The sequence below is a fragment of the Carettochelys insculpta genome, chromosome 8, assembly GCF_033958435.1.
Source record: "Carettochelys insculpta isolate YL-2023 chromosome 8, ASM3395843v1, whole genome shotgun sequence".
Taxonomy (NCBI): domain Eukaryota; kingdom Metazoa; phylum Chordata; order Testudines; family Carettochelyidae; genus Carettochelys; species Carettochelys insculpta.
Window position 1 is genome coordinate 69796482 of NC_134144.1, and position 26160 is coordinate 69822641.

General features: G+C 41.7%; 1 protein-coding gene across 1 annotated transcript in view; it reads left to right on the forward strand.

Annotated features, from left to right (window-relative positions):
• The window catches only part of CNTNAP5 (contactin associated protein family member 5), a 490877-nt gene that overhangs the window by 343110 nt on the left and 121607 nt on the right, over positions 1-26160 (forward strand). Inside the window, exon 14 of the mRNA XM_075001278.1 lies at positions 22859-23015. Within this exon, the coding sequence (XP_074857379.1) occupies positions 22859-23015 (157 nt within the window). The remainder of the gene's footprint in view (positions 1-22858; positions 23016-26160) is intronic.

Here is a 26160-nt window from a genome sequence, read left to right on the forward strand (position 1 = left end):
CAAAAAAAAAGTCAGAGACCTAGCATGGGTGTATCTTACCCTCTCTGCGTCTCTCGATACCAGCGTAGCCAAGCCGGATCGGTCACTCAATTCCGCGGAAAGACGAATACGAGGTTGGGCGACCCAGCTGTGGACCTCGGGAGGGAATCACCTGACCCGACCAGCAGGAAGTTGGTTGAATGCACTCAAAGTTAGAGTTCTGCTGGACCCACCTTTTATACCCCTTTTGGGTTACGTATTCTCTTTCTTATCTATGGTGCCAGATCATACTGGTCTGTCTTTGTGACTCCAGTTTGTTACAAGGGCATTTCTACTTAGTTTGCACTTGTAAGACAAGAGATAAACAATTTAGGAGTACAGGACATTCTTTTGTGTGGGCGGGGCACGTCCCCTTCTGGGTGATTGTGTGTGTGCATCATATTGATCAATGCCAGCTGGGGTGATTTCTGAGGGTCCACCCCCCCCTCATGTTGACAGTCTGGCCTGTTAGCCTTCTAGCTGTACTTTCTGCTTCTCAGGGTCACGATAAGCCAGCATATCTGGGCCTCAATGAGGGCATCAAAGACTGTGCTGTCAGCAGCCATTTCCGTGCCCTGTGTGCTCCTCAGTGGAGGGGGGCAACGAGCAAGCTGGCTTGTAAGGGGGAGACTCTGTCTGGCTACAAAGTATCACTTTGTAAAGATATCTTATTGGTCCTGCCTCCACAACTCAGGACACTGACTGTCTCTCCAAACTCTTCTCCCTGAGGAAGTTTTTAATTATCTCATTGGAGGCTTGCTGTGCAGCCAGAGATTAAACTCAGCACATCGTTTAATGGTGGAAAGAGGAGAAGCTCTCACAACAGCCCAGGACATCTCACTAATGAGGCAAGAATAGCCTTTCCTGACAGAGCCATGAGACCTGTTGTTTCCCTGACTTAATTTAGGATATTGAGTATTTTGGACTGGTGGTTTTGAGGATTACTGCCCTGGGTAGGGAGGAAAACTATTTGCATCTATTTCTTGAGAAATGCAGAAACAAGACAGGGGACTTTTCATGGGAGATCTTTCATAGGCCACAATTCCATTTCCTTGAAGGGGAATTTAATATGTAAAGTGAGCTGTTTTTAATTTTTAAACATGTTTTACTCTTTCATTCCATCTTTCTAGTTCTGTTCCAAACTCAGCTGGTCAGAGAATCTGTTTTGAGTTGAACTTTCTCTCTGCAATAGATCAGGGTTCTTGTTACACCAGGTTGGCTTATTTTTGTTTGTTTTTATTTTTTCCCCCCTTGATAATGCTGACAAAGCCTGGAGAGATGAAGGGACTTAAGATATCCTACAGAGAATCCCTGATAGAGACAGGAATACACCCCATGTAGTTTTATTTTCTGTCTTGTACCTTTGTACCTCCACCAGAAGACCACCATCCTGCTTTGAGTAATAAATCATATTGGTTGAAACACCATCTCACTCCAACCTAGAGTTATTGAACAGTCAGATTAAAATGATGACACAAGCTGTGCTATAGAACAACATAGTCTCTTGGCATATGGTGACCTTAAGTGTGAATTATAAACACGCTAAACCTGCACGTCTAGGGAGTAACATGCTCTTTCAGCATATTGTGACTTTATACAGACAACAGTAACCTTAGCTTGCTTTCTTTGACTTTGCAATGAGTGGTAATGGCCAGGGGAAACCCCTCAGGGTTGCAGTTTTTTAAGATGTCTTGGGAGAAGGTGGCTAATTTGTCAGGTACCTTAGTTTAAGTGTCTACATTTAATAGTGACATTTCATGGCCTTTGAGTTTACCTGCTTTATTTGCTCGAAAGGAATCGTTCAGCAGAATTTTGGAAGGTGTCGAAATGTCTATTTAATGAGGCATTCAGGATGCCTGCTTGTGCACCTATTGAAGTCAATGTCAAAACTCTCGCTGACTTTGAGCAGGACTAGGGAGCAACCTAACTGTGTTTTTTAAAAATGTATTTGAGTGAAGAGAAATAAAATCGACACCATTTTCTTCATATAATGAGCTGTTAAAATACATGCCTGTGTATGGAGTCAGGAAGGAAACTGGAAGATAAATTTAATGAACTTATTTGATATTCTTTTTCATCCAGAGATTGTCCAGAGCTGTTTGTCAACACAATTGTAAAGCATGCCTCTTTTTTCCTGGAGCATTGTTGGGCTGTGCTCTGGAGGTTGCAAGGAAGGCTTGATAAAGACAAAGCAGAGCCTAAAAGACTTACTAGTTTACATTTGTATTTCCATGCATGCCTTCAAACAAGTGATTACATGGTGGTGTTAGGTGGCCCGGCTGTTTGAGTCCTCTACATTTTTTATTTGAAAGTAAAGCTGCATACTTAAAGCCACTTAGACTCTTAGTCACAATTACAAAACAAAAAAAGCAGTGAAGTTTCACTTTAAAGACTAACAATTGTTACCAGTCACAATTACATGCTTTCAGCCCCCAGCCTGCTGAGTTCAAAAGTTCATTTGGTCCAGTTAGGGCTTCTGATTAAATTATCCTTAGTCAAGTTAATTGCAAAGTTTGATCACAGTCCTCAAGATTCTGTGATTCATCCTGCCATTAGTATGTCTCAGTTAACCACTAAAAGGCAGCAGAAGGAAGCTGTTATGGTGGGGAGGTGATAGCTTGTGAACCCCTTGGTCAAATGACCCCAAATGTGGACTTCTGTCACTACCTCACATCTCCTTGAGGCAGACCAAAATTCATAATAATCTGATTAACCATTCCCATTGTAGGACAAGAATCAAGCCTTAAATCATACAACATGATGGGAATAACTTTTCTTGTCTTGATGCATGCACAGTGTGAAAATATGCATGTTCTTAAACAGTGGTGTAAGTAAAATAAATGTCTTACCAGTAGAGAGGAGGGGAGAGACACCAGCTAACGGGTGGGCAAGTGATGACCCTACATGACTCTGCCCACCCCCCAGCCAGGAACATCTATACTCTTCCCCTCCAGTGTTACTGGGGTTTGATGGGGTCTGAGGATGGTACAGCAGCTAAAAAATACTCCTGAAAATTCTGCTGTTTTCTCCACTTGGTCCCTGCCAGCAGGGAGAGGAGCAGATGGCCCTCCTGCTCCCATGCATTTCCATGGAGCTGCATGTCCTCCAGCTCTATAAAGTAGCAGCCCTGCCAGAGGACAGGGCTAGGAAGCTCTGTTCCCTCTCTGTTTTCTATCCGTGTGCAGAACAATTTTTATTGTGTGCACCAAGTATGTGTGGGAGTGCACCCCCTCGTGGAAATCATGTGCTGGTGGCTGGCGGTACTCTGTTAGTCAGCCTTTCAGCACCTGAATCTCTTCTGGGTGGCTGTCCAAACATTTGGCTTACAGGGAACCCTTCTGGGGAGGCAGGGATGGGAATTATTTTCCTTTTCCCTCTGGGAGTGGCAGTGGGGAATGGAGTCTGCCATACCAGCCAGAAATCTCTTGCAGATACAGCTTACTGCACTGTACTGGCCTACTTGCAATGCTGTACTTAAATGCTCAAAAAAATGCACATTCTCAGTTTGGGTCCCCCAGTGAATTGGAGCATCCAGCACTTCACATTGCTCCCAGAGTGGTCAGACCCTGAAGTGGTGGTGACATAACTGTTTCTATGTGTAAGGCCCAGTGACCCAGGTCACCAGCACTAGAGACTGCACCTATGATCAGAAGGACTAATGCCCCGTGCTCTACCACATGAGCTAAAGGCCAGCTGGCTCTCAGCCAAGGCTGTAGAGCTGAGACTTCACTCACCCTTGTATGATTTCTCAGTGCCTCTGGGTACTACATATGGAAGCAGACTCAGTGGGGACACAGCAGCTCCTTCTCATAAATGATTGATTAAAAACTCCAGTGCTTTTTAATAAAGCTGCTTCTTGTTAGGTCTAAAGCAAACACACATCTGTTCAGAGCACCCCTCTTGATTACCTAAAGCCTGAGATGATTTCAGGTGATCGCCAGTTCAGTGCCCAGGGACCCGTCCAGCTGATGGGAAATGGAGGCATCAATTCCTTGCCCCCAGAAAAGCTCCTTTGGACTGCTCTGAGGTGTTCACATTTACTTCATCCATTATACCTGGCACAAAAATCCTAACTCATTATAACCCCAGTGGGTTACCATAGTAACCCCCTACTGGGTCAACAAGTCTCCCAAGTTGAACAAATTGCTCATTATCTCTTATCAGCAAATCTTTTCTAGTATTTCTAGTCACAACAACAAAATCTATATGTCAGAGGCACTCAAAGTGAAGATTGCTCTCCACTCATTGTTTTCCATTCTCATGGTGTGTGAACTTCTTCCCTCTCCTCCCATTCTGATTAGCAAAACTGCAGCTGCAGGAATTGGCCCTACCTATGAAAACTCTGGCAATATTTTTTTTTTCCCTAGCTATGTGCGATTTTAAGCAGTGGTAGCTACATGCAACAAAAATGGCAGTAGTTTAACTTGGTCAAATTCTGGGGTTACCACATCAATAGTCTGATCTCTAGCTCTGTGGAAAGAAAAGTGGTTTGTTTTTCAGTGGCTATTCCAGGGGACTTGCATCTCCAGAATTCTACACTCCAATCACTCCAGAATTGGATGGCTGTCCTCCAGTCTCCTGAGACAACGCACATTTCTAAGAAATTTAACTGCACATGTTGATGATAGCTGGCTGAGAAAGGATGACATTTAAACAGATGTCATGGCACAACCCTAATTATACAGGTGCTCCCGCAGCACTGTGATTAGGACATTTTTTTGTTGATTTTATGTCCCCTAATTAAATACTGTCCAAGATCTGTTTGCATTTGGTGAAATCTTCAAATAACAAAGAAAAGCAAAATCTACAGAAATGCGTGTATATATATGTGTAACCCCAGAGGCACTGAGACCACTGATTAGGGAGAGTTACAAGTGTAGTCTCATCCAGGACTGACAGCTGGAAAGTTTCAAAAGCTCGGGGCATGCTTCCACAGCTGAGGGAAGTATGTAACTCCAAAGGACTGAGACCACATACTAAGGAGAGTGAAGTTTCTGTTCTACAGCCTTAGCTGAGAGCCAGCTGGCTTTTAGCTCATGTGGTAGACCATAGGATTTTAGCCCCTATGGTTGCAGGTTCATTGCCTCCTACTGATGACCTGGCTTTGTGTATGCAAGATATTCTATTCAGATTTTATGTCATCTTTTCATTCTTTTGTCCTCTCCCCAGTGAAGAATTGCATGCAAACTGTAGGGCTATGTTTTGGTAGACTTTGTTTCTTGATTGGCTGGTTTTCAACATCCATGCAGCTCTGGGTGTGTGCTAATGAACCTAGGTTGAAGAAGTACAAGGTGGTGAGGATTGTGATGGTCTGTGATTCTTGCATGAATTTATCCCTTAGTCTTCAGCTGGCTCTGTCTCCTACTCAGAAAAAAAAAAATTCTTATGGAGTTGTTGATCATGACCTGCATCTCCAAACTTTACGCTATGTTTTAGATGTGCTGGGCCTAGGCCTTGATGACAAAGTCCAGATCCTTGTTGACTCCACTTTATATGAAAAGTCCATGTAGCAGTGAAGGACAAATCTGCTGTGCTTGTGGTAGCCCATGTCGATGCAGTCAGTACTACGTGGAGTTTTCCATGGGCTAAAGGCTTGAGGGCCAGGTGTAACCCATTGCTGTAGTGCAGCCAAGAGATGACAAAAATGTGAATAGCTGAAGCCTGCCCATCATCTGCTGTGATGGCATGGACTTTCCTAGCCAAATGAGGATAGTAGAAAAATTGCTCCTTGACACTACCAAGATTTGCAGAGGATGCTATGAGACAAGTAGCACTTTACTACATTACATATGCCAGCTCATCGGCCCTGCCTGGAATATTGAAGGGAGCCAAGGCTCCACCAACATCCTGCTCTGGGCATCAGTAATAGACATAGTGTTGTGAGGGGGTAAGTGCTACTGATTTCCCATGGTGCAAATGCAGAGACCAAATCATTATCTAATACATTCTTTTTTGTGAGACCACACATGGCATTGTGTATTCAGCAGCATGTTGTATGGATGTGAGACATGGGTGATAATGAAAGACTCAAAGAGAAGAATATTGGTATTCCAGAGGAGTTGTTTTAGAAAGATCCTGAGAATAGGATGGATGTAGAAGGTCACCAATGAGGAATAATATAGGAAGGTACAGCTGAAAGAGAACTTACTGCAGAAGGTTATACAATGCAAGTTACAGCTGTTTGAGCATATTTGCAGAATGAATGAGGAATGAAAAATCAAGACCCTGGTATTCGGTATAATGGACGGTTCCAATAGGAGAAGCAGACCCCACAGGGAATGGATGGATGATATAGTAGATTGGTGCAGAGCTAGTCTACAGAAACTAAGCCACTCTGCACTGGACAGGGAAAGATGGAAGTAAATAATAAGAGAGGCATCAGACACCGACAGGCACTGAGCCCATGGTTGTTGATGATGATGATAATGACACATACCATGGAGTAGTCTTCAGCATAAAACGGGCAGAATCTGGTTTCAGTACACACATGTATAATATGTACACTGAGTATACAAAGGCAGGTATTGTTCCACATCTTTATTAATGATCTGGATGAAGGGATGGATTGCATACTCAGCAAATGTGAGGATGAGACTAAACTAGGTGGAGAGGTAGATATCTTGGAGGGTAGAAATGGAACCCAGAGTGGCCTAGACAAAGTGGAGGGTTAGGTCAAAAAAAAGCTGATGAGGTTTAATAAAGAGAAGTTCAGAGTCCTGCAGTTGGGACAGAAGAATCCCAAGCATTTTTCCAGGCTGGAGACTGACAGGCTAAGTAGCAGTGCAGCAGAAAAGGACCTGGGGATTACAGTGTATGAGAGGCTGGATATGAGTCAACAATGTGCCCTTGTAGGCAAAAAGGCTAATGGCATATTGGGGTACATTAGGGGAAGCATTTCCAGCAAATCTAGAGACAGTATCATTCCCCTTTGTTGGGCAGTGGTGAGGCCACATTTGGAGTATTGTGTCCAGTTCTTGCCCCACCCAGTACAGCAAGGATGTGGATGCATTGGAGAGGGTCCACCAGAAAGCAACCAAAATGAATAGGGGGCTGGAGCACATGACCTACAAGGAGAGGCTAAGGGGTTTGGGCTTATTTAGTTTGCAGAGGAAAAGAGTGAGAGGTGATTTGATAGCAGCTTTCAACTTCCTGAAGGGGTTTCTTAAGAGGATGGAAAGAGGCTGTTCTCAGTAGTGATCAATGACAGATCAAGGAACAATGGTGTCAAAATACAGTGTGGAAACCTAGGTCGGATATTAGGAAAAAAATATTTCACCAGGGCTATGTCTACTCATAGGAATAAGGGGACTTTGAAGTAGCCGGGGTCCTTTCAAAAAGGAGCCCCGTCTGGACGAGCTGTGCGGCCGTGAGCCGTGTCAATTTCGAAGTGCCGTGGCCACCCGCATGCTAATGAGGCGCTTTCAAAGTTTTTGGCTAGTGTAGACACAGCCCAGGAGGGCAGTGAAGCACTGCAATAGGTTACCTAGAGAGGTTGTGGAATCTCCATCCCCAGAGGTTTTTATGTCCCAGCTTCACAAAGCCCTGTCTGGGATGATTTATTTAGGGTTGCCCCTGCTTTGGGCAGGGATCTGGACTTGATGGCCTCCTGAAGTCTCTTCCAAGATTCTTTGATTCTGTAATGTAAAAGCTCCATGGTCACTTAGGGCTCTGTGAGTGTCACTGCCTTCCACAACATGCTCGTTCCAAACTTCACTGTAACAGTGCAGTAGAAATCAGATTCTCTTCCAGTTCCTGAAACACAGACCCTTACCTACCTTAGTGAAATGACTATCTTGGTTAACAGGGTAGGACTGAGGACACACAGCTGAGCAGCTCCCATCTTATCCATTACAGCGCACCCAGAACATATTTGCAAACAGTCTTCTTTTCATTGTCCTAGACAAAGGAGCTCAAGACCTATTATGTGTTAAAAAATAACTAAGACCATATTAGAAAGCTGGAAGAGTCATTCATTGGGTTATAATAACTTCAGAGTTGATTAAGATGCTCCCTAATGAAGACAGAATTTGTCATCCTGACCTTTCAAATGGTCAGGGTATATCAATGGGAGTCTTTTGGGCAGACTATTCTATGAATTTTCTCATTTACAATCCCTTGGGAATTTTTTTTCACTTACATCCTGGCTTGCAGCCAGTTCATTTCATGCCGTTGCTTATACATATATTCTGCTACAGCTGCATTTTTTCTAAACTGCCCAGTCTCACAGCGCTCCTGCATTCTGTTGGATGACAAATGATGCCCTGGTGCTTAGTTCAAAGCAGATCTAATTACACTCTGAGCATAGGACAACCGAGGCAACACCATGCTCTAGTTTGTGTGTGTCCTTAGCTTGAAATTGACTGCACTGCTTTATTGTAGCATACATCTCTCTCTCACTACTTAGAACGTTAACTACTGATATTAATTGCAACATTCATGGAGGCAGAACAGCTCAGCAGTTGACAGCGGTGTTGAATCAGTAACAATTTATTGAGAGTTACCCTTTAATGTATTTTAAACACTTTAAACTATAAAGAAATTCAATTAACAGTGTTAATGTGTCTGGGGATGAGTAAAATGTAATTTTATTGGACATGTGAGAAGTTGGTACCCAACCAGGTGTGTAAGGGCTTATCTACGCTTTTGGGAAGATTAACCCGGTCAGGGTCAATCTTCCAGAGTTTGATTTTGGGCATCTGTAGTAAAGGCATGTGAAATCGTTCTGTCTGGGTTTCATAGTCAACCCTTGTATGGCTCGCTATCACCAGGCGTAAGGGCATTTGGACAGGAGAAATGCCCGTTTACCTTCTGTAGTGAAGACAGTCATATAAGTCAACTGTATATCTGATCGACTTTCAGGTCCAGTGTAGACCTGGCCTCATTCCCCATCCACTCTGCTGAAAGTTTACCCACAGATGGGTGTTGTGCCTATGGCACCCAAAGAATGTGGTGTGTTCCAGCAGATTAGCATGGTCTAGCAGCACAGAGCAACCATAAATCCCATTTAAATGACCCTTGGACATTGTGCCTATGTAGGCAGTGTGGCAGAGAACTGTGGGAGTAGCCCCTGTGCATTGCTGATCCCCTACTGCCATAATGGCCTCAAATGTCTACTGCCAGTTAAGGAAGAATAAAGCAACCTTTAGGCTGCCCAGTTGGACTAGTGATTAGCCAGCAACTGGGGGTCTCCAGGGGAATGTACAGGTAGCTTAAAGCTATCTTGGCACCGAGCACAGTGTGTCTTCAGTGGTGAGCCAAAGTCCATATCATATTGAGGAAATCTTAGACAGGGTTGGCATTGTCTTCAGTTATGTTCCTTGCGCTTCCAAATCTAATATTGTTGGAGAAATCCTATCAATCTCCCAGGAACGTATCTACTGTAGCTTTCTACTATGGTCACTTTATTGGCTAGCTGGTGAGCATCACTGTACAGGAACCAAACAAGTAAGAATGGTGACCAGAGCCATCTTTGTCTGTTTCCAATTCTCTCCACATTTTGCTCTTCATTGACCACTGGAAATTCTACTGACATAGGCAATGTGGCAGGCAATTTGGGGAGTAGAAACCCCAGACTTTAGTTTCTGGCTCACCTAGACTGCTCCAAGATAGCAAGCACTCTTGCACTAGTGCTTCTGAATGGCTCAGATAAGGCAGGAAGAGGACAGAATCACAGAAATGCTGGGCTGGGGTAGTATGGGAGGGTACTCAATTCACCTTCTTCTTTCAGAGTTATAGCAGCAGTTAACCTAGCCTATGCTCCTCTTTCTGGCAATCCCAGAAGCAATGTGCCTTCTAAAGCTGTTGCTGGGTGTAGGTGCCACCATCCTTTACTATCTTAGGCAGTATCCTACTTTACTAGTTTATCCCACCCTAAACCTAATCTGGCCTTATGGAAAATTCCTAATTTGTTATTAACTAAGCAGCCTACAGGAAGTCAAAACCAGACCAAGTGGGAAGAGTGTTCTCCAGAGACCCCTGAAATGTGAAATTCACTTTCCCACCATCATCTAAAATTCAACTCTGTAGATGTCTAGGGCATACTGCAACACTCATTTAGTTTCCATGGTTTTTGGGGTAGGGGGGTAAAAGTTTACAACCAACATGGGTGCATGGAGGATTGGGATAGGTACCTTTTATCTCTTCGGCTTCAGAGATGCCATTGATTTTTGTCCATTAGACTAGACTTGTGGTCACAGCAAAGGCCTTTGCAGTCCCAGATGGGCACTTTTAAGAGCTTAGAACAAATCCAAATAAATAACTGAAATGGCTCTTTAGATCTGATGATCATTGGTGAAGTTTTATTACGGAAAATAACATATTTCTCTCAAACCGACAGCCTGATCACTTGCACCAGTTAATGTGTTTAGTGACATCTCATTGTCACATTCTTTCCCACAAGTCTAGGCATCATGCCAATAATAAGTATGTGTCATCCCATCATTTTTGGCAGAAATTGTTTATTTCACTTGAAGGAGTTCTGCTTGAAATATATTAGCCCATTGAGAGCCTAGGGAGTTCTACCATCTGCGTTCCTTTCACGTCAGTTTCAAATGTAATTTGTAAATACAGTATAGCTTGCAATGTTATTGTAGCTGTGTCGGTCATCTATCTTGTCTCTTTATCTATGTAATTTTATGTACTGTCACTGATGTGTATGTATTTATTCTTATTACACCGGTTCAGCAATGCAGTATATTTATCTGGCATATCTTTAGACTTTTAATGGACAGATCTTTGCTCTGAGAGTCAGTGGTTATCATCAGCCATTTATAGAAATTAAACTGTGGTTTTACTCTAGAAGGAGGCTCTGTAGTAATGGCATTGTCTCAATGATTTCCTGATCAGATGTGCTCAGGAAATATATGTTATTTTCTAACTGCTGACCCAGCAAAATCAACCTGGGAAGTGAAAGTCAAGGTGTGTTCTTCCTGGCTCATAAACCCACAACAATAATGAAAGACTCTGCATGTCACATTTCATCCTCAGCCACCAAAGACATTGTCTTTGGGAATGGAGCTAGAATAGTTAGTAGTTCTTCCAACAATGCCCACTCCAGGAGAAGCTCCATCTCTCTCTTCCATTGCTGTGTTGGCTCTGTAGTCCTAGCAGGAATTAAGAACATGTTTTTTCATCACTATTAGATGATATAAACATAGACAAGGAGCAGACCTGTTGAGTAAATAATTCCATTTTTACAGTTGGTTGCCAAAGTGGAATCAGAAAGAAGAGCTATTATTAGACCATGTAATCTCTCCCAAAGGGTTATTTTAGGATTGGTTCTCACTGTATATTCTCCAGTGCCTTGCCCAGTCAAGCATTAAATGTCACAAACAATGAGGCAGCCACCTCAACCTGTAATCTCAAAAGCTGAAAGAGATCAGTGGAGACCATCAAGCGGTCACCTCAGAGTGTATCCCTGCTAGAGGAGAGTTAAACATTATGATACCTTTCTTTCATTTCATAATTAAAATCTAGTAAGTCTGCCATGTGCTCTCACAGGCCAAATATTAGAAGGTTTAAGGTGGATCGTTAGATGGACAGAAGAACTTCAGAGAAAGCCAAAATATGGCTGGAAGAGCTGGCTTTTAAGAAAATGCTGCACTTCTCTCCAAAACCACGCCCTTGGATTGTATGAGAGTGCACTGCTCTGCTAGAGTTGCTGACTTTACTATGAGATATAAACCCAAGCTTCTAATCACTTATGGTCAGCCTTAAGTGACTATTCACATCCTACTTCAGTAGCTATTGTTTGTATACTAGTTAAGTAGAATAGAACATATATTAGTTGGACAGCTAAAGAATGGTAACTTAATGGAGATCATTGTGGGTTTACGGAAGATAGTCTGTCAAACTAACGTGTTGTATTTTTTGCAAAATATGACTAATTGGGTTGATAAAGGCAAGAAGGTTGGCATCATATATTTAGATTCTGTTGGGGCATTTCGCTTGGTACCATGCAATATTTTTAATTAAAAAAACTAAAATACAAAATGAACATGGTGCCTATTGGATAAATTAAAAACTAGTTAACTGATACATCTCCCAATCCAACTGCAAACAGGGGATCCTCCTCAATGAAGTCTATTTCTATTGGGGCTCTGTAGGAACGCATCCTAAGCCTTACTCTATTTCAGGACGCATGAAATCATTACTGATGAACTTTGCAGATAATATAAAAATTTGTGGAATGTGTGGAATGATAAATAATAAAGAGGACAGGTCACTGATATAGGGCCTTCTCAGTCACTTGGCAAACAACGTGCGTTAACGGCTGAATATAAGTGTTTACATGCGGGAACAAAGAATGCTGGCCACACGGTGGGATTCTATCCTAGAATGTAGTGAATCAGAAAACGGATTCATGGAGTGTTGTGGATAATCAGGTGAACATGGGCCCTAGAGTGAGGCAGTGTCCAAAGGAGCTCAGGAGAGACTGGAACACAGAACCAGGAATCTCTAGTAGGACTAGAGAGGTTATTTTACGTCTGTATTTGGCACAGACACAAAATTTAGTTCTGGATATAGATTTCACCTTCCCCATCATTCAAGTTGGTTCTGATCTGGGATTTTTGTAACTGTATCTCTAGCATTATTGTGAAAATGTCTTTCATGACAGCATAGGAGGTAACAGAGCACTGGCTCATTGCCCCTGGATAATTATCAGTTGTGCTTATTTGGCTGCCATCAAACTTAAAATAAGCAAAGGTCCTATGGTTATTTACCATCATTCTGGCCACTCTTTTTCTGGGAAAGTATCATTTACTACTGTAAGAACAAAACATTTTTTAATACTTGCTAGTACAGGAGGAGATGCAGCTTCTCTGCTGAAGAGAAAAATACAGCGACAAACATTAATGCTGGTGGTTTTTGTTTTTTTTTCCTTTAGCAAACAAAATTATTCCAATATGGGACGATATATGGCATCGTTCCCTCTTGGTAGCATACCACAATAATTATAAAGAATCTGTAAGCAAAATAATGCCTTCCATTTTTCAAACTACTCCTGTAGTAACCAAGGAATTATAAAATTAGGACTAGAGTCTGTCACCATTACACAAAATAGTATTTTACTCCATGAGCAATTCCAGTTAAATGAATAAATGTATTTGTGAGTAAAGGTGCCAGAACTGGCCCTTAGCTGAAACTGAATTTTTTGGGCACCACAAACACTTCACTAGTAAGATCTTTGCATGATACACTATGTAGACTGATCTACTCAGCTGCCAAGCTCTTACAGCTCCCAGTGAGGTCAATGATTATCATCTCTAATAAAGAGGGCAGTGATGTATGTGTGTCCTTTTTGGGAGAAGGACGAAGAGAGAATGGACTATAATTGTGCTGTTTCACAGCAATTGTACAATGAAGGATTTTGAAACAAGCGAGTGAGCAAAAGACAGTCACAAGGAGCACGTTGGGAAGAAAAATGAGACAAGTGCTCAACCGTGTTTCATGTGACACCAGTATAGTATAAAGGAAACCAGGTGAATTGGTTAGCTGCTTGTTTATTATGATCAGCACTTTCGGTTAAATGGTGACATGTTACTGATTAGTTTTGTTTGTTTCTTTACTTGTTTCTCATTGGTAAGCTTTTCCAATACAAGAATACCCCAGGCGTTACCAAAACAACCAATCAATCTTTGAGGAAATGGGACCGGATAGGTTTTCAGATGGTAGAATTACATTGACTCACACTTATGGGTATGTCTACACTCACCACAGTGTCAATGCTGCAGAGATCGATCTTCTGGGGTTTGATTTCATGCAGGGGTCAGCAACCCCCAGCACAGGTGCCAAGAGTGGCATGCAAGCTGATTTTCACCAGCTCACGAGGTAGCAACTTGGCCCCTCCTCCCTCATGCAGATGGGCACTTGCTCAAAGCCATGCTATCTGTGGATGAACAAAAGACAAGCTAATGCTGCTAACTACCACCCAAGTGGTAAAGCTCTACATCTTAATATATCTGTTAATGAAGCTGTTGTAAGTAGGACTATTAAGCCGTGTCTACACGTGCACGCTACTTTGAAGTAGCGGCACTAACTTCGAAATAGCGCCTGTCACGGCTACACGCGCCGGGCGCTATTTCGAAGTTAACTTTGACGTTAGGCGGCGAGACGTCGAAGTCGCTAACCCCATGAGGGGATAGGAATAGCACCCTACTTCGACGTTCAACGTCGAAGTAGGGACCGTGTAGTCGTTGCGCGTCCCGCAACTTCGAAATAGCGGGGTCCGCCATGGCGGCCATCAGCTGAGGGGTTGAGAGATGCTCTCTCTCCAGCCCCTGCGGGGCTCTATGGTCACCGTGGGCAGCAGCCCTTAGCCCAGGGCTTCTGGCTGCTGCTGCGGCAGCTGGGGATCCATGCTGCAGGCACAGGGTCTGCAACCAGTTGTCGGCTCTGTGGATCTTGTGTTGTTTAGTGCAAGTGTGTCTGGGAGGGGCCCTTTAAGGGAGCGGCTTGCTGTTGAGTCTGCCCTGTGACCCTGTCTGCAGCTGTGCCTGGCACCCTTATTTTGATGTGTGCTACTTTGGTGTGTAGACGTTCCCTCGCAGCGTCTATTTCGATGTGGTGCCGCGCAACATCGACGTTGCCAGCCCTGGAGGACGTGTAGACGTTATTCATCGAAATAGCCTATTTCGATGTTGGCCTCACGTGTAGACGTAGCCTTAGTGACTTTAAAGGTATCACTGGCCCTCAGATCGTACACAGAGGTCAAAATGTCTACTTTCAGCATTCCACCTCAGAAAGGTTGCTGATCCCAGACTTAGCGTATCTAGTAGCAAAGCACTAAATAGAATGCTGAGTGCATTCTCCCATCAACTTCCTGCTGTGGGGATTTTGGAGAGTGTTGACCTAAGGTATCTCAATGGCAGTTATGCTGTTCTCATAGCTCGACTTGCATACCCTAGTGTGTCTTTCTCCTGGAGTGCAAATCTGCCCTACCATTGGTAGAGCTCAGCCAGTTTTCTCCAGTTCAGGAACCAAGTATGGTGGTAGAATTCAAGAGGCACACACAAGGTTTAACTACTGTGGTTTCTCAAGTACAGCTAGGCTAGTACCACACACTTACCAAGTGCCGACAGCTAGATGCAAATGAGCTGTCTCGAAAACAGAAAATGCCTTCTCATTTGCATATTTGAGCAGCTCATTTGCATATTCACGGCAGAAAACATGCCATGAAGATGTAATTCTGCTGGCAAAAACCCCCCTCGGTCACCCGACCCTTATTCCTGGTAAAAATCAGCGATAAGGGGCTGCCAACAAAGGGGGTTTTTGCCAGCAGAACCACATCTTCACTGCTTGTTTCCACCATGAATATGCAAATGAGCAGCCATTTTGCATTTTTGAGACTGCTCATTTGCATCAGGCTGCTGACACAAGGGGTGAGTGTAGCACTAGCCCAAGGCACATAATGGTTAATATAGGAGAGATTAAAGTCATTTTCCTTTTCATCATTAGCTGTTCCCCAAAATATCTACGCACCATTTAAATGAACATAGACTATTTTTAGTTAACTCCATGGAGGCGCTCATGGTAAAAAGTCTGAGAGGAGTAACCGTGTTAGTCTTTAGCAGGACTGCTCACTTTAGAGCTGGTTGGATTTATTTTCATTTAAAAACCCACCCTTTTAAAAAACATGACATTTTCACCACAAATTGTGAATGCTAAAGAAAAATCATTTTCCATGACATTTTCAAAAATTTTACATTAATGTTTACTAAACTAATTTTCATTTATAATCTTACAAAAAGTGGAGTTTTTGCTAAATGAGACATTCCAAAAATTATTGTATTTAAATATTATTTGGTAGAAGAATAATATGGAAAATTTAGCAAAAAAATGTGAGAAAATTGGTCCATCACAAATTTTGTGGAACCAAAGAACTTTCAAATTTCAAAACTAGTTGCAAATTTGGTTCATGGCTTTTGATCAGCTCTATTAACACTGAGCAAAGAATTTGGCTTATGGACTATAGGGAAATGCCACAATGTATGCTTAAAAATGTTATCAAGGCAAATCCTAAATATATGAGGCCTACTCACAGATCAAGCAGTACTTAGCTGATCTCTAGCTATGTCCTTCAGGCAGTTTTCTTGGATATGTGTCCATTATTGATATTCTTGTCAGGCCACTGCAACTATTGGCAATCATGTGATACCAGCCATATAGCAGCATTCCTTGGCAAACACACTTTGTACAGGTTGAATCTCTGTAATCCACAACACTCTCATCTGGCAATGTCCATAATCTGGCATGATTTTACTTAGCTGGATGACCACTTATTGTGTGAGTGGCTAAGTTTCCTGTGGTCCCATAAAGTTTGCTCCAAGCTACCAGTCCTGGCTCTCAGTGTTCTGTGCTGTTATTGTAATTTAGCTCTAAATGTCTTATAAGAGCCCAGTAAGCAGAGGAAGCATTGGTAATGCTGCTAGACAACATTGACCTTCTGTGGTCCTGCAAATTCTTTTGTCCAGCGCTGGCCAGGTCCTGAGAGTGCCAGATTAGAGAGGTTCAACCTGTAATTTCTTTGCCTTCCATTCTAATAATATGTAAATATCCAAGAAACACTCAGGGGAAGACCAGTGCTGATGGAGACAGTTACTAGGTTAGGCTGCAAACTTTATCCTCATTGTTGATTTGTCCTCACAGTTAATGTAGATCCGCTGATGAAAAAGACAATAAAAATACCATCTACGTGTCTGTCAGAAGTTGTCTTTTTCACCCAGATTTCATTACAGTACAAAAGAACCAGAATAACTGTGGTACTGTATTTTAAATATCAACTGCTCTAGGTGTCAATATTTATCTGTTTCAGCTCTTCTCATTCTGTGTAACATTTGGCATGTTGAGTGAGCCATTTGTAGTTATGAACACTGTGTGTTAAGATGGATGGAACAAACATGTTTTAGATGTTTCTCTCTGTACACTAGCTCAGAATTGCCTTTTGTTGCTTTCTGCAATTCTGAGATCAGTTTTTCCAATTGTCTGGGCCTCTTTTAATACATAGCTCTTTCTGTTTAAGTAAGGGAAAATAGGTGAAAGATATTTGGCCTTTGAGGTCATTATGCTGTACAAAAAAATAAAATAGCTATAGTAAATTCAGTTAATTACCTCTTTACCATGGTTCAATTCTTTATAAGAAAATGATGAACATAAAAAGTTGCCTGAACAAAATTATTTCAGTGTAACATGGTCCCAATATTTCAGTGGCCAGCTAACAACACATTAACTTGTGGGGTCTATAGAAATGGTCTTTAATTGACTTGTTCCTATTGACTCAGAAACCCTAGAAGCCTGTTTGTATTAGTGGTGTACAATTACTGATGTCAGAAAATAGATTTAAACAGAACAGAAACTTAATGTGAGATCCAATTTATCTTGTTATAGTTCCATCATTTTATTCTGCTTATAACTGCAAATATTTTTTTCCTGGGAAGTGATGCAAACAAATATTCTGAAATCCTCGAATATATAATATAATATAATATAATATAATATAATACTGTTATAATTATTGCTCCATTTTAATGCTGGAAATTATATAAAATACTCTAAAACCACACTCCTCTCAGTTCCAGTCCTCCACTGAACCACTCTGGAATTATTTCTGTGGCAAAATTTTGTTGTAAAACCTTATGAAACACAGAAAAAGATTTCTGAATGATTACATGTGACTGGTGTACTTACAAGAGAAATGTGGCATCATTTTATAGCAGAAAATATCTTCATCACTCAATGAGCCAGAATAAAAATCCACTAGCACAATTCACAAGATGAAATTGAATGAGCAAACATCAACTTGTGCACCTGTTTTAACACGTGCACATTTGGTTTCTGTACACTCACAAATTACTTGATTTCTGTGCACTTACAAGGTGAGCTCTTGGAACTCTGTCATAGAAAATGTTTGAACAGTCATCTCAAACCCATTAAAATTGGTTTTGAAAATCTCTCACATGCATATCTGTTTAATACTGGTCCTTATGTGGACTTTGAGTAACTGAGGAGAACACGAGGACTACATGGGTTCCAAGCAGACAAAAAAACTTTCCATTAGGACATAGAACACTTGTATGATGAACCTTCCATAAGTGCCCTTGAATGTGGAGACTGGAAAACAGTTAATTGATGATCTTCCTTGTGGCCCTCCAATCTCCTGCCATTTATGTTTAGAGAAAACTACCATGAAGAGTGCCCCTTCTGTCTTCTTGGGTTATGTCTTTACTCTAATTAAAAATCCATGACTGTTCATTGGCAGCTAACACACTCTCACAGGTCTTGCAGTCAGGTTCCAGCCTGCATCTGAACATCTACACCACATAAAACAGCCCCTTAACTGAAGTCACCTGGCATGAACGCACCACGGGTACCTAATGTAAACATACCTTTGGAGGCCTGCACGCAACAGCCTGTTAGACGATGGGATCCAGCTGGCTGTAAAATAGATTTGAAAGGGTGAACACAGTAGACAGCACTTGAGTAATCTACTCAAGCAGTACAGGACTAGTACTATAAGATGTGGCATACCTTCTACAGGGTGGGTGTGCAGTGTGAGTGAACGAGGCCCATGCCTTGCAAGAAGAAGCAAGTCTGAGCCTTACGGCGCTGTATCCCACTGTACACATTTCCATCTCTTATGTTTGTGCATAAGTTGGGCGTATCTGAACCCATAATGATCAACCATTTGCTTTACTATAAAACCCAGCCTCTAAAACCAGTTCCTTTAATCAGTGCCGCCTGTTGATTTAGATTGATTTGTTGGCATTCGAGTATGCAATGCCGTGCTTTGGAGGAGTGTTTGTCAGTTAGGAACAGCATAACTCAGACAACTCTTTGTTGAAGCTTCTGAACTATAAGAACACACAATATTACTGTTCCTGCCAACGTTTCACTGGTAATGTAATTTCTTTGTCCTTTAGAGGATTTGTGTAACTACACAAAAACAGGGCTTAGGCAGCTTGTGTGGAAATATCTTGGGGGAAATTAAATCTCCAACTCTTCTAACTGTGTTCTGGGTTGTTGTTTTTAATATTTATTGATTCTTTCCTGTTGCTTTGTTTCTCTCCAGAGCACTAGCATTGTCTATAACAAGAACTCTGAAGTTCCATTATAAGTTAATTGTTTAGTTACAATTCAAGGAAAATGTATTGAATCAAGTATATTTATTTGAACAATAGGCTTTTGTCCTCTATTTTGAACAAATAAATCACTAAGACATTGAATGGCAGTACTTTAAAATGAGTGGGCTTTTATTCCGGGAAATTTAAAATGGCATTCCTACTCTATCATTGGCCCATGAGACCAGAAATGTTCCCTAAGTTCATGCCATTGACCTCAGAGAGTGCAGAGAGGAGCTTCGTTTATTTGGGGGAGAAGGTTTTGATGTTATGCAATGAATAGCAAAGAAGCAAAGATTGTATCACAAATAACAGCCTGACTGCTATTGATCTGCAAGAACAGCCAACATATGCTGGCCAGATTGTGATCTCAGTTGCAAATCTTACTACAGATCAACACCATTGTTACCACAAAAACTGTGATTCAGGGTACTGTTGAATGACGTTAAACTGATGTAATTAAAATCAGATACATCTCATTACTATTACTTAATTATTTATATTCCTGGAGTGTCCAGAACCCTGATTTAGGAAAGCACTCACATGGGACTTAAGCACATGTTGAAGTACGTTGCTGAAATGATTAATCACATGCTTAAAGTTAAGCACATGCCGAAGTGTTTTGCTGAATCAGGGACTCAAACTGAATGGCTCTAATTTTCCTCAGTATTGCAGATGATTTCTGTAGGACTCCTTGGCTACGTCTACACTACAGCACTCTGTTGACAGTATTATCTGTCGACAGTTGTGTTGACAGGAACTCTGTCGACAGAGTGCATCTACACACAAAAGCAGGTCGACAGAGCAATTCACTCTGTCAACAGAGAGCATCCAGACTGTCCTGTCTTCTGTTGAGAGAACGGCTGACAAAGCTCTGCAAACCGGGCTGCCCGGTGAACCAGAAGCCCACTCTGTCGGCAGAGTGTTCTGCCTCAAATTTTTGAGGGATAATTCTGTCGAGGCAAAGGCAGAGATCTGTCGAGATTCTGTCGACAGAAGGCTTACTCATGAGTAGAAGGCCCCCTGTGTCGACAGAACTCTCCAGTGTAGACACAGCCCTCATGAAATAAGGTGCTACTCTTCTTTAGAAATGGTGTCATAAGTGGATTTTATAAAGATAAACAAACACAAACAAAAGATATATTAGATCATATTGTTCATTCCCCTGCCTATTCAAGACACTTCTTTACAGCATGTGTTTCCCTTAGTTTAGTTTTAAATTACTCAACCTATAGTGCCGCCACATTTTGAGGGTCTAAATCATAATTTTGTTGGTTTGGTTTAATAGTAAAGGACATAGGACATGAAGAAAACATAAAAATATTCATTCTGACTATCCATGGATGACTCTTAATGCTTCGGTTTAATGGCACTAGCAAGCAAGCAATAAAACCTTGATTGGTTTTGATTAATGAGCACTAATATTTGCTGTTAGCTCAGATGTTTTATTTTATTTATTTTCCCCCCCTAAAATCAACAGTTTTTCATTAGATGAAGTATTCCATACCATATCATTTTTGGTTGCCAGTCAAATTATCCTTCTACTGGGTAAACATCCTAATTCTGAGGTTTATCAAGTAATTGCTCAGTACAGTGGTTGCGGACCTGTTTTGCCTATCATAATGAATGACTTTTGTAATATAATTTAGTTTTTAATCTAGATTCTTACTGAAAACAACAAAAAAAATCCAAGATATAAAATAAGCAAGTTATTGTAAGACCTAAATTGAGTGTACACATTTTTGTAGGAAACATCCATTAATAATGTAGTGCTTTCTTTTTTATAATGAGCACCAGTGGGCATTGGTCAAAGTCCACAGGTCCTAAATGATGGTGTCATGAGAACAGTGTTGCTTTGTTAGTTTTATATTTTCTCCATGTATTTACATTACACTATTCAAAGGTTAGAGAAAACAAGTTTGAGGGTTTTTTTTTGTTTTGTTTTGGTGGTGAGTTCATCTTAAATGCAGCTCAATTATGCCCTTCTAACTATGATCATATTTCACACTCTAAAGTTTCTGCCTTTCATAATTAGGAATGATCCATGCTAATATTTTCAATGAAAGAGATGAATAGAACAATATTGTTCCATATTATTATTGTAGTTTGTTTATTTTTCCAGAGTTTCTAAGATCTAAAAGACCCGATACATCAGTTTTGCTAATTTTTGTATCTACTTGTATTTGTAACTGATACAATGTCTTGCTGTAGGGATTAAGAAGCGATAAAAAGTTGACTGTGTGGGAAGACAAAGTTAATCTTCGGAAATCATTAATCGATTGATTTCAGGATGTCTGTCATCTGGTTCCTGCCTCCAATGATGAATGCCTAATATCTGATCTACTGTATAACATATTATGCATTTAAAATGTAAATAATCTTGGTTCTATTTTGAGCACACAGAATTTAGAATGCCTATGGGTAAAAGATAATCGTATAGGGTGAAATTCACTTCAGTCTAGAAGATCTTTTGCAGTTTTTCATGAGACTTTCTTTAATGAATTTCTTCCTTAGCATGTATGTAATAAAGCAACACTGGTCCTACCCTCATGAATATAATAATTAAAAAAACCAAAAGCTCCTACTCTCATTTTAAAGTCAATAGAAATTTTGTTCTTGAATGGGAACTGGATCAAGTCCACAGCAAAGATCAGTTTCAGTTCACTTCTTGGTGACATGCAAAACAGGGGCCACCTTGAATAACAATAATGATATTATTTATAACTCAGACACAAAAATGGCAGCCTAGAAAGAGGCTAGAAAGAGGATTTGTCAAATACTACATCAGATTTTTGGTATTGGTGACAGTGACTACTCAGTGTTTCACTACAGTTGTACAATGCTGTATACAGTGGGGAAATTATTTTCTTCCTGCTCAGCTGAATAGCTCAAACTCTGATGCCATTCAGTATCTTATCCTATCATAGTGCTGCATCTGAAAACTAGGGATCCACTTGTAGGGATAATTTGCAACTGAAATACCACCCAGCTTCTCAGGTACACTTGGAAGAAGAAAATAAACTAGTCCCTGTGTCTTTCTCTCCAAGCTATAAGCATGACCTTCAGATGTCCATTTCCTCTATCTTTGTTCAATACCCACTAGAACAGGTGGAAAAGGACTGTGGGAAAATAAAATGCCCAGGAGTAGCCCATATGATGATTGGTGTCTTTACCAAATGCTCCACAAGGTGAAACCGAATCACAGCTACCTGTCTAGCAGTTGCCTCTTGAGATGTGTGCACTTAAGGAATCTCCGTTGCTGGATATATTTGACAGCCGGTTAGATAGACATCTATCAGGGATGGTCCAGATGGTGCTTAGTCCTGCTGGGAGACTAAGGGACTGGAGTCAATGACCTCTTGAGGTCCCTTACAGTTCTAGGATTCTATGATTCTACAGTTCTGTGGAGTGTGTGTTGTACTTGGCTTAACCTACCCAAGCTAGCTTCAACTGCCGCAGGTGGGTAACAGTAGCAGATAAGATAGCATAGCTTAGGCAAGTTTGGCAAAACACCTGAGTACATACTTGGGTTGCTCGCTTCTGCTGTGCATTCTTTATTACTGCTGTTTCCTACATTAGCCCAACAGAAGGCTGGCCTGTGCACAGTTTTTGCGAGGCAGACTTCTTAGCCTAATGTATATGGCACCTAGCTTCTCTTGAACCCAAATACTTCCAGGACAATGTGCTTACCACATTTCTGTCATCTTTTCCCCTCGCTTCTCCAGATGGAGCACCGTATGTGTGGTGGGTTGGCCGTGCCAATGAAAAGCATCCATACTGGGGTGGATCTCTTCCTGGAGTTCAGCAATGTGCATGTGGACTGGAAGAAAGTTGTCTGGATATGAGATACTTCTGCAACTGCGATGCTGATAAAGAAGAATGGTAATTATGCCTAGACATTGGATACATTATATGTATGGAGGAATGGGGTAGGAAAGGATAATAGGGGCGGGGAAGACTGTGATAATTTATACCTGATATAACCTGATTTGCTTCAGTGTTTGCTCTCTCTGTACAGGTTGTGCAGATGGGCTGTAAGTCCTAATAAACAGAGTGCTTTGCTAAAGACTCTAGTCCTTAGGACTTTGATCAATCCAGATGTTTGATGTCTCTGAGTTGTTAGTCACCCCCCTAGTGGTGAGGGGCAGAAGGGAGCTGAACTGCACAGGGGAGACGTGATAGAAAATGCCATTTGCTAGAACTAGACAAACTCAAGAGCTGCAAAGAGCGGCATTGAGAGAAGGTGTGTGAGAGGCTTTTTCTTACAGGTTCTGCACTACTTGTGATTTCAGCATGGGCAGTGAAGGAACAGTGGCCTTAACCTGAAGCACATGTATGTACAGTGTTCTCTTGGCCTGATGGCAGATGGGATTTCATATGTGTGATGAGCAAAGGACTGGGAAGATCTCTTCCTGGAGCTCAGCAATGTGCATGTGGACTGGAAGAAAGTTGTCTGGTTATGAGATATTTCGGTTTCCACGTAACATTTAATTCCATGCAACAGAATAAGTGGCTGCTATAGGACTTAGGCAATGAAGAACAAAAGGAGGGTAATGTAATTAATGCAAGACAACATGGGCTTATGAAAAATGGACCATGTCAATTTAACTTTCATAAGTATGATGTGCAAAAGGCTGTGCTTAAGGAAACAATTCTTTGACTGGAGGAGGAAGTTAGAGATGCTCCTGAAAAATCAGAGAAGCTGAGGAATTCCTAGAGAGCCAGAATCAGGAAACACCAGAGTGCACCCGTGACAGAGGTTGCCAGAAGTTTGGAGCAGAGCCAGTCCATTGCAGCATGAGGGGCTGGGCAGGCAGGAACAAAGCCCCACAGATAACCCTGCAGCAATGAGTCTGGCCCATCAATTGGGAAGAGAGCCTGGCTGGAGGCCTGGGAGAAGAGCCTGGTTGGCGGGCTGGGGGCAAGGATCCCCATGGGAGAGAGCCCTTCCAGTAGTCTGAGAGCAGAGCTCCATCTGCAGCCTGGCAGCAGGGAGTGTAACCAGGAGGGGAGCCTGACTGGCAAGCTGGCAGCCCCCCAGGACAGCCCGTAAGCCTGACTTCCCTTATACCAGCAAACCCTCTTGTTTGGGACTGCTCAGTTCCCAAGGGTGCTGTACCAGGCCTTCAACATGGAATCTTTGGAAGATACCTCGCTAGGTCCAGCAGGTCCAAGGAAAGAGAGATGTGTACAGAGCACTTGTAAATAGAAGCTGAGGCCAAACTTTAAGGAAATACATTTTTGCCTTCTATGAGCTCTTTGACCATATAAGAGAGACAGACAATCTTTACTGGTGATGTAATCCTCAGAAGAACTGAAAGAACATTCTGCAAAGAACAGGTGGACATCAAGACAAAGTGCTGCCCTCCTGGAGTGGACACACGATCTCATTCTGAGATTGGATAGACTTCTGAAGTCAATGGGCAAGGCTCCATTGGTTCATATTGGCACTAATGATACAGTACTGTAGGTTGTCTCACAGATGCTAAATGATTGTCAAGGTAGTCGGAAGCATGCTGAAGAAAAAGAATATCCAAGCAATGTTCTCTGAGATCTTTCTGAACTGCTCATTTATGAGCATAAATTCAATCTAGTTTGTATCATGGAAACCTGGTGGGATGATTCACGCTACTGGCGTATTAAAATCAATAGTTATAACCAACTCAGGATGTACCAAGCAGGCAAAAGGGGAGAAGCAGTGGTACTCAATATCAATAGGCATTACCTGTTTCCTTGTCACTGACAGCTCACAAGAAAATGAGCTTAAAGAATCAATATCCTAACACAAAGAATCAGATGGGGTATTGGTTGGTGTCTTTTATAGACTACCAAATTACATGATGGAATAGTGTCTCAGGAGTTAGCTGGACCAATACTGTTGGGTTTCAGTAGGTGTTCAAGCACTAGAAAAGTTCTGGGAGACTGGAAGCAAGTTAATGCACTAATTCTTAAAAGCAACGAGAAGTTCTGTGGCCCCTTATAAATCTGTTAATTTCTTGGACCATAGGTGTGGGCAAAGACCCACTCACCAGATGTATGATGAACCTGGTTACCTCACTGATACTTGGCACAAATTCTTCAAATGTGTAAATGGGACGATCTGAATCACTATAAGCATATCTATATAACATTTAATTCCAGGCAACATAGTGGGCTGGCTGCTATAGGACTTAGTTAAGAAAGAACAAAAGGAGGGTCATTTAATTAATGCAAATCAATATGAGTTTACAGAAAAAGGACCATATAACTTCATATATATTTTATTGATCATTGATAACACTATAGGCTGATGAAATTTACTTTGATTTCTGTCAGGCTTGTGACTTGGGAATGCATGATATTTTGATTTAAATCTAGAATGATCTAAAATTAACATGGTACACAGCAAATGGATTTTAAAAGAGATAACTGATAGGTCTCAAAATGTAATTGGCAATGGGGAATTCTGTGCAAGTGGACACTTCCAATGGGATCCCACAGAGAGCAGTTGTCGGCCTTACGCTGTTCAACATTTTTAGAAATAATCTGGTGGAAGCCATACACTCTCCACTGATAGGGGCACGGTAAATAAGGAAAGGGATAGGGCAGTGATTCAGAGCACCGTGAATCACTTGGGCTACATCTGTACTTACATTCCTCTTTCAAAAGAGGAATACAAATGAGGGAACTCAAAAATGCAAATGAGGCACTGATTTACATGTATTGCACTTCATTTGCATAATATATTTTCAGAAAACATTCTTTCAAAAGAAAAAAAGCTGCATAGACAGGGCTCTTTCGAAAGTAAATCCCATCTGCGAAAGACCCCTCCTTCCTGAAACACTCCCCACTGCTTGGTGGCAGAAGCACATGGCAGGGGTGGCTCTGGGGTAGCAGCAGCAGTGGCGGCGGCATTGAGTTAGTGTGGGCGGGGACTGGGGGTACCTGGCTCTGGGGGAGGGGTTGGAGATTGCGTTATAGTGTGTATCTGGGGTGCTTAGTTCTGGAGGAGGATAGGGGATGCCCTGAAATTATAACAAGTGCTGAC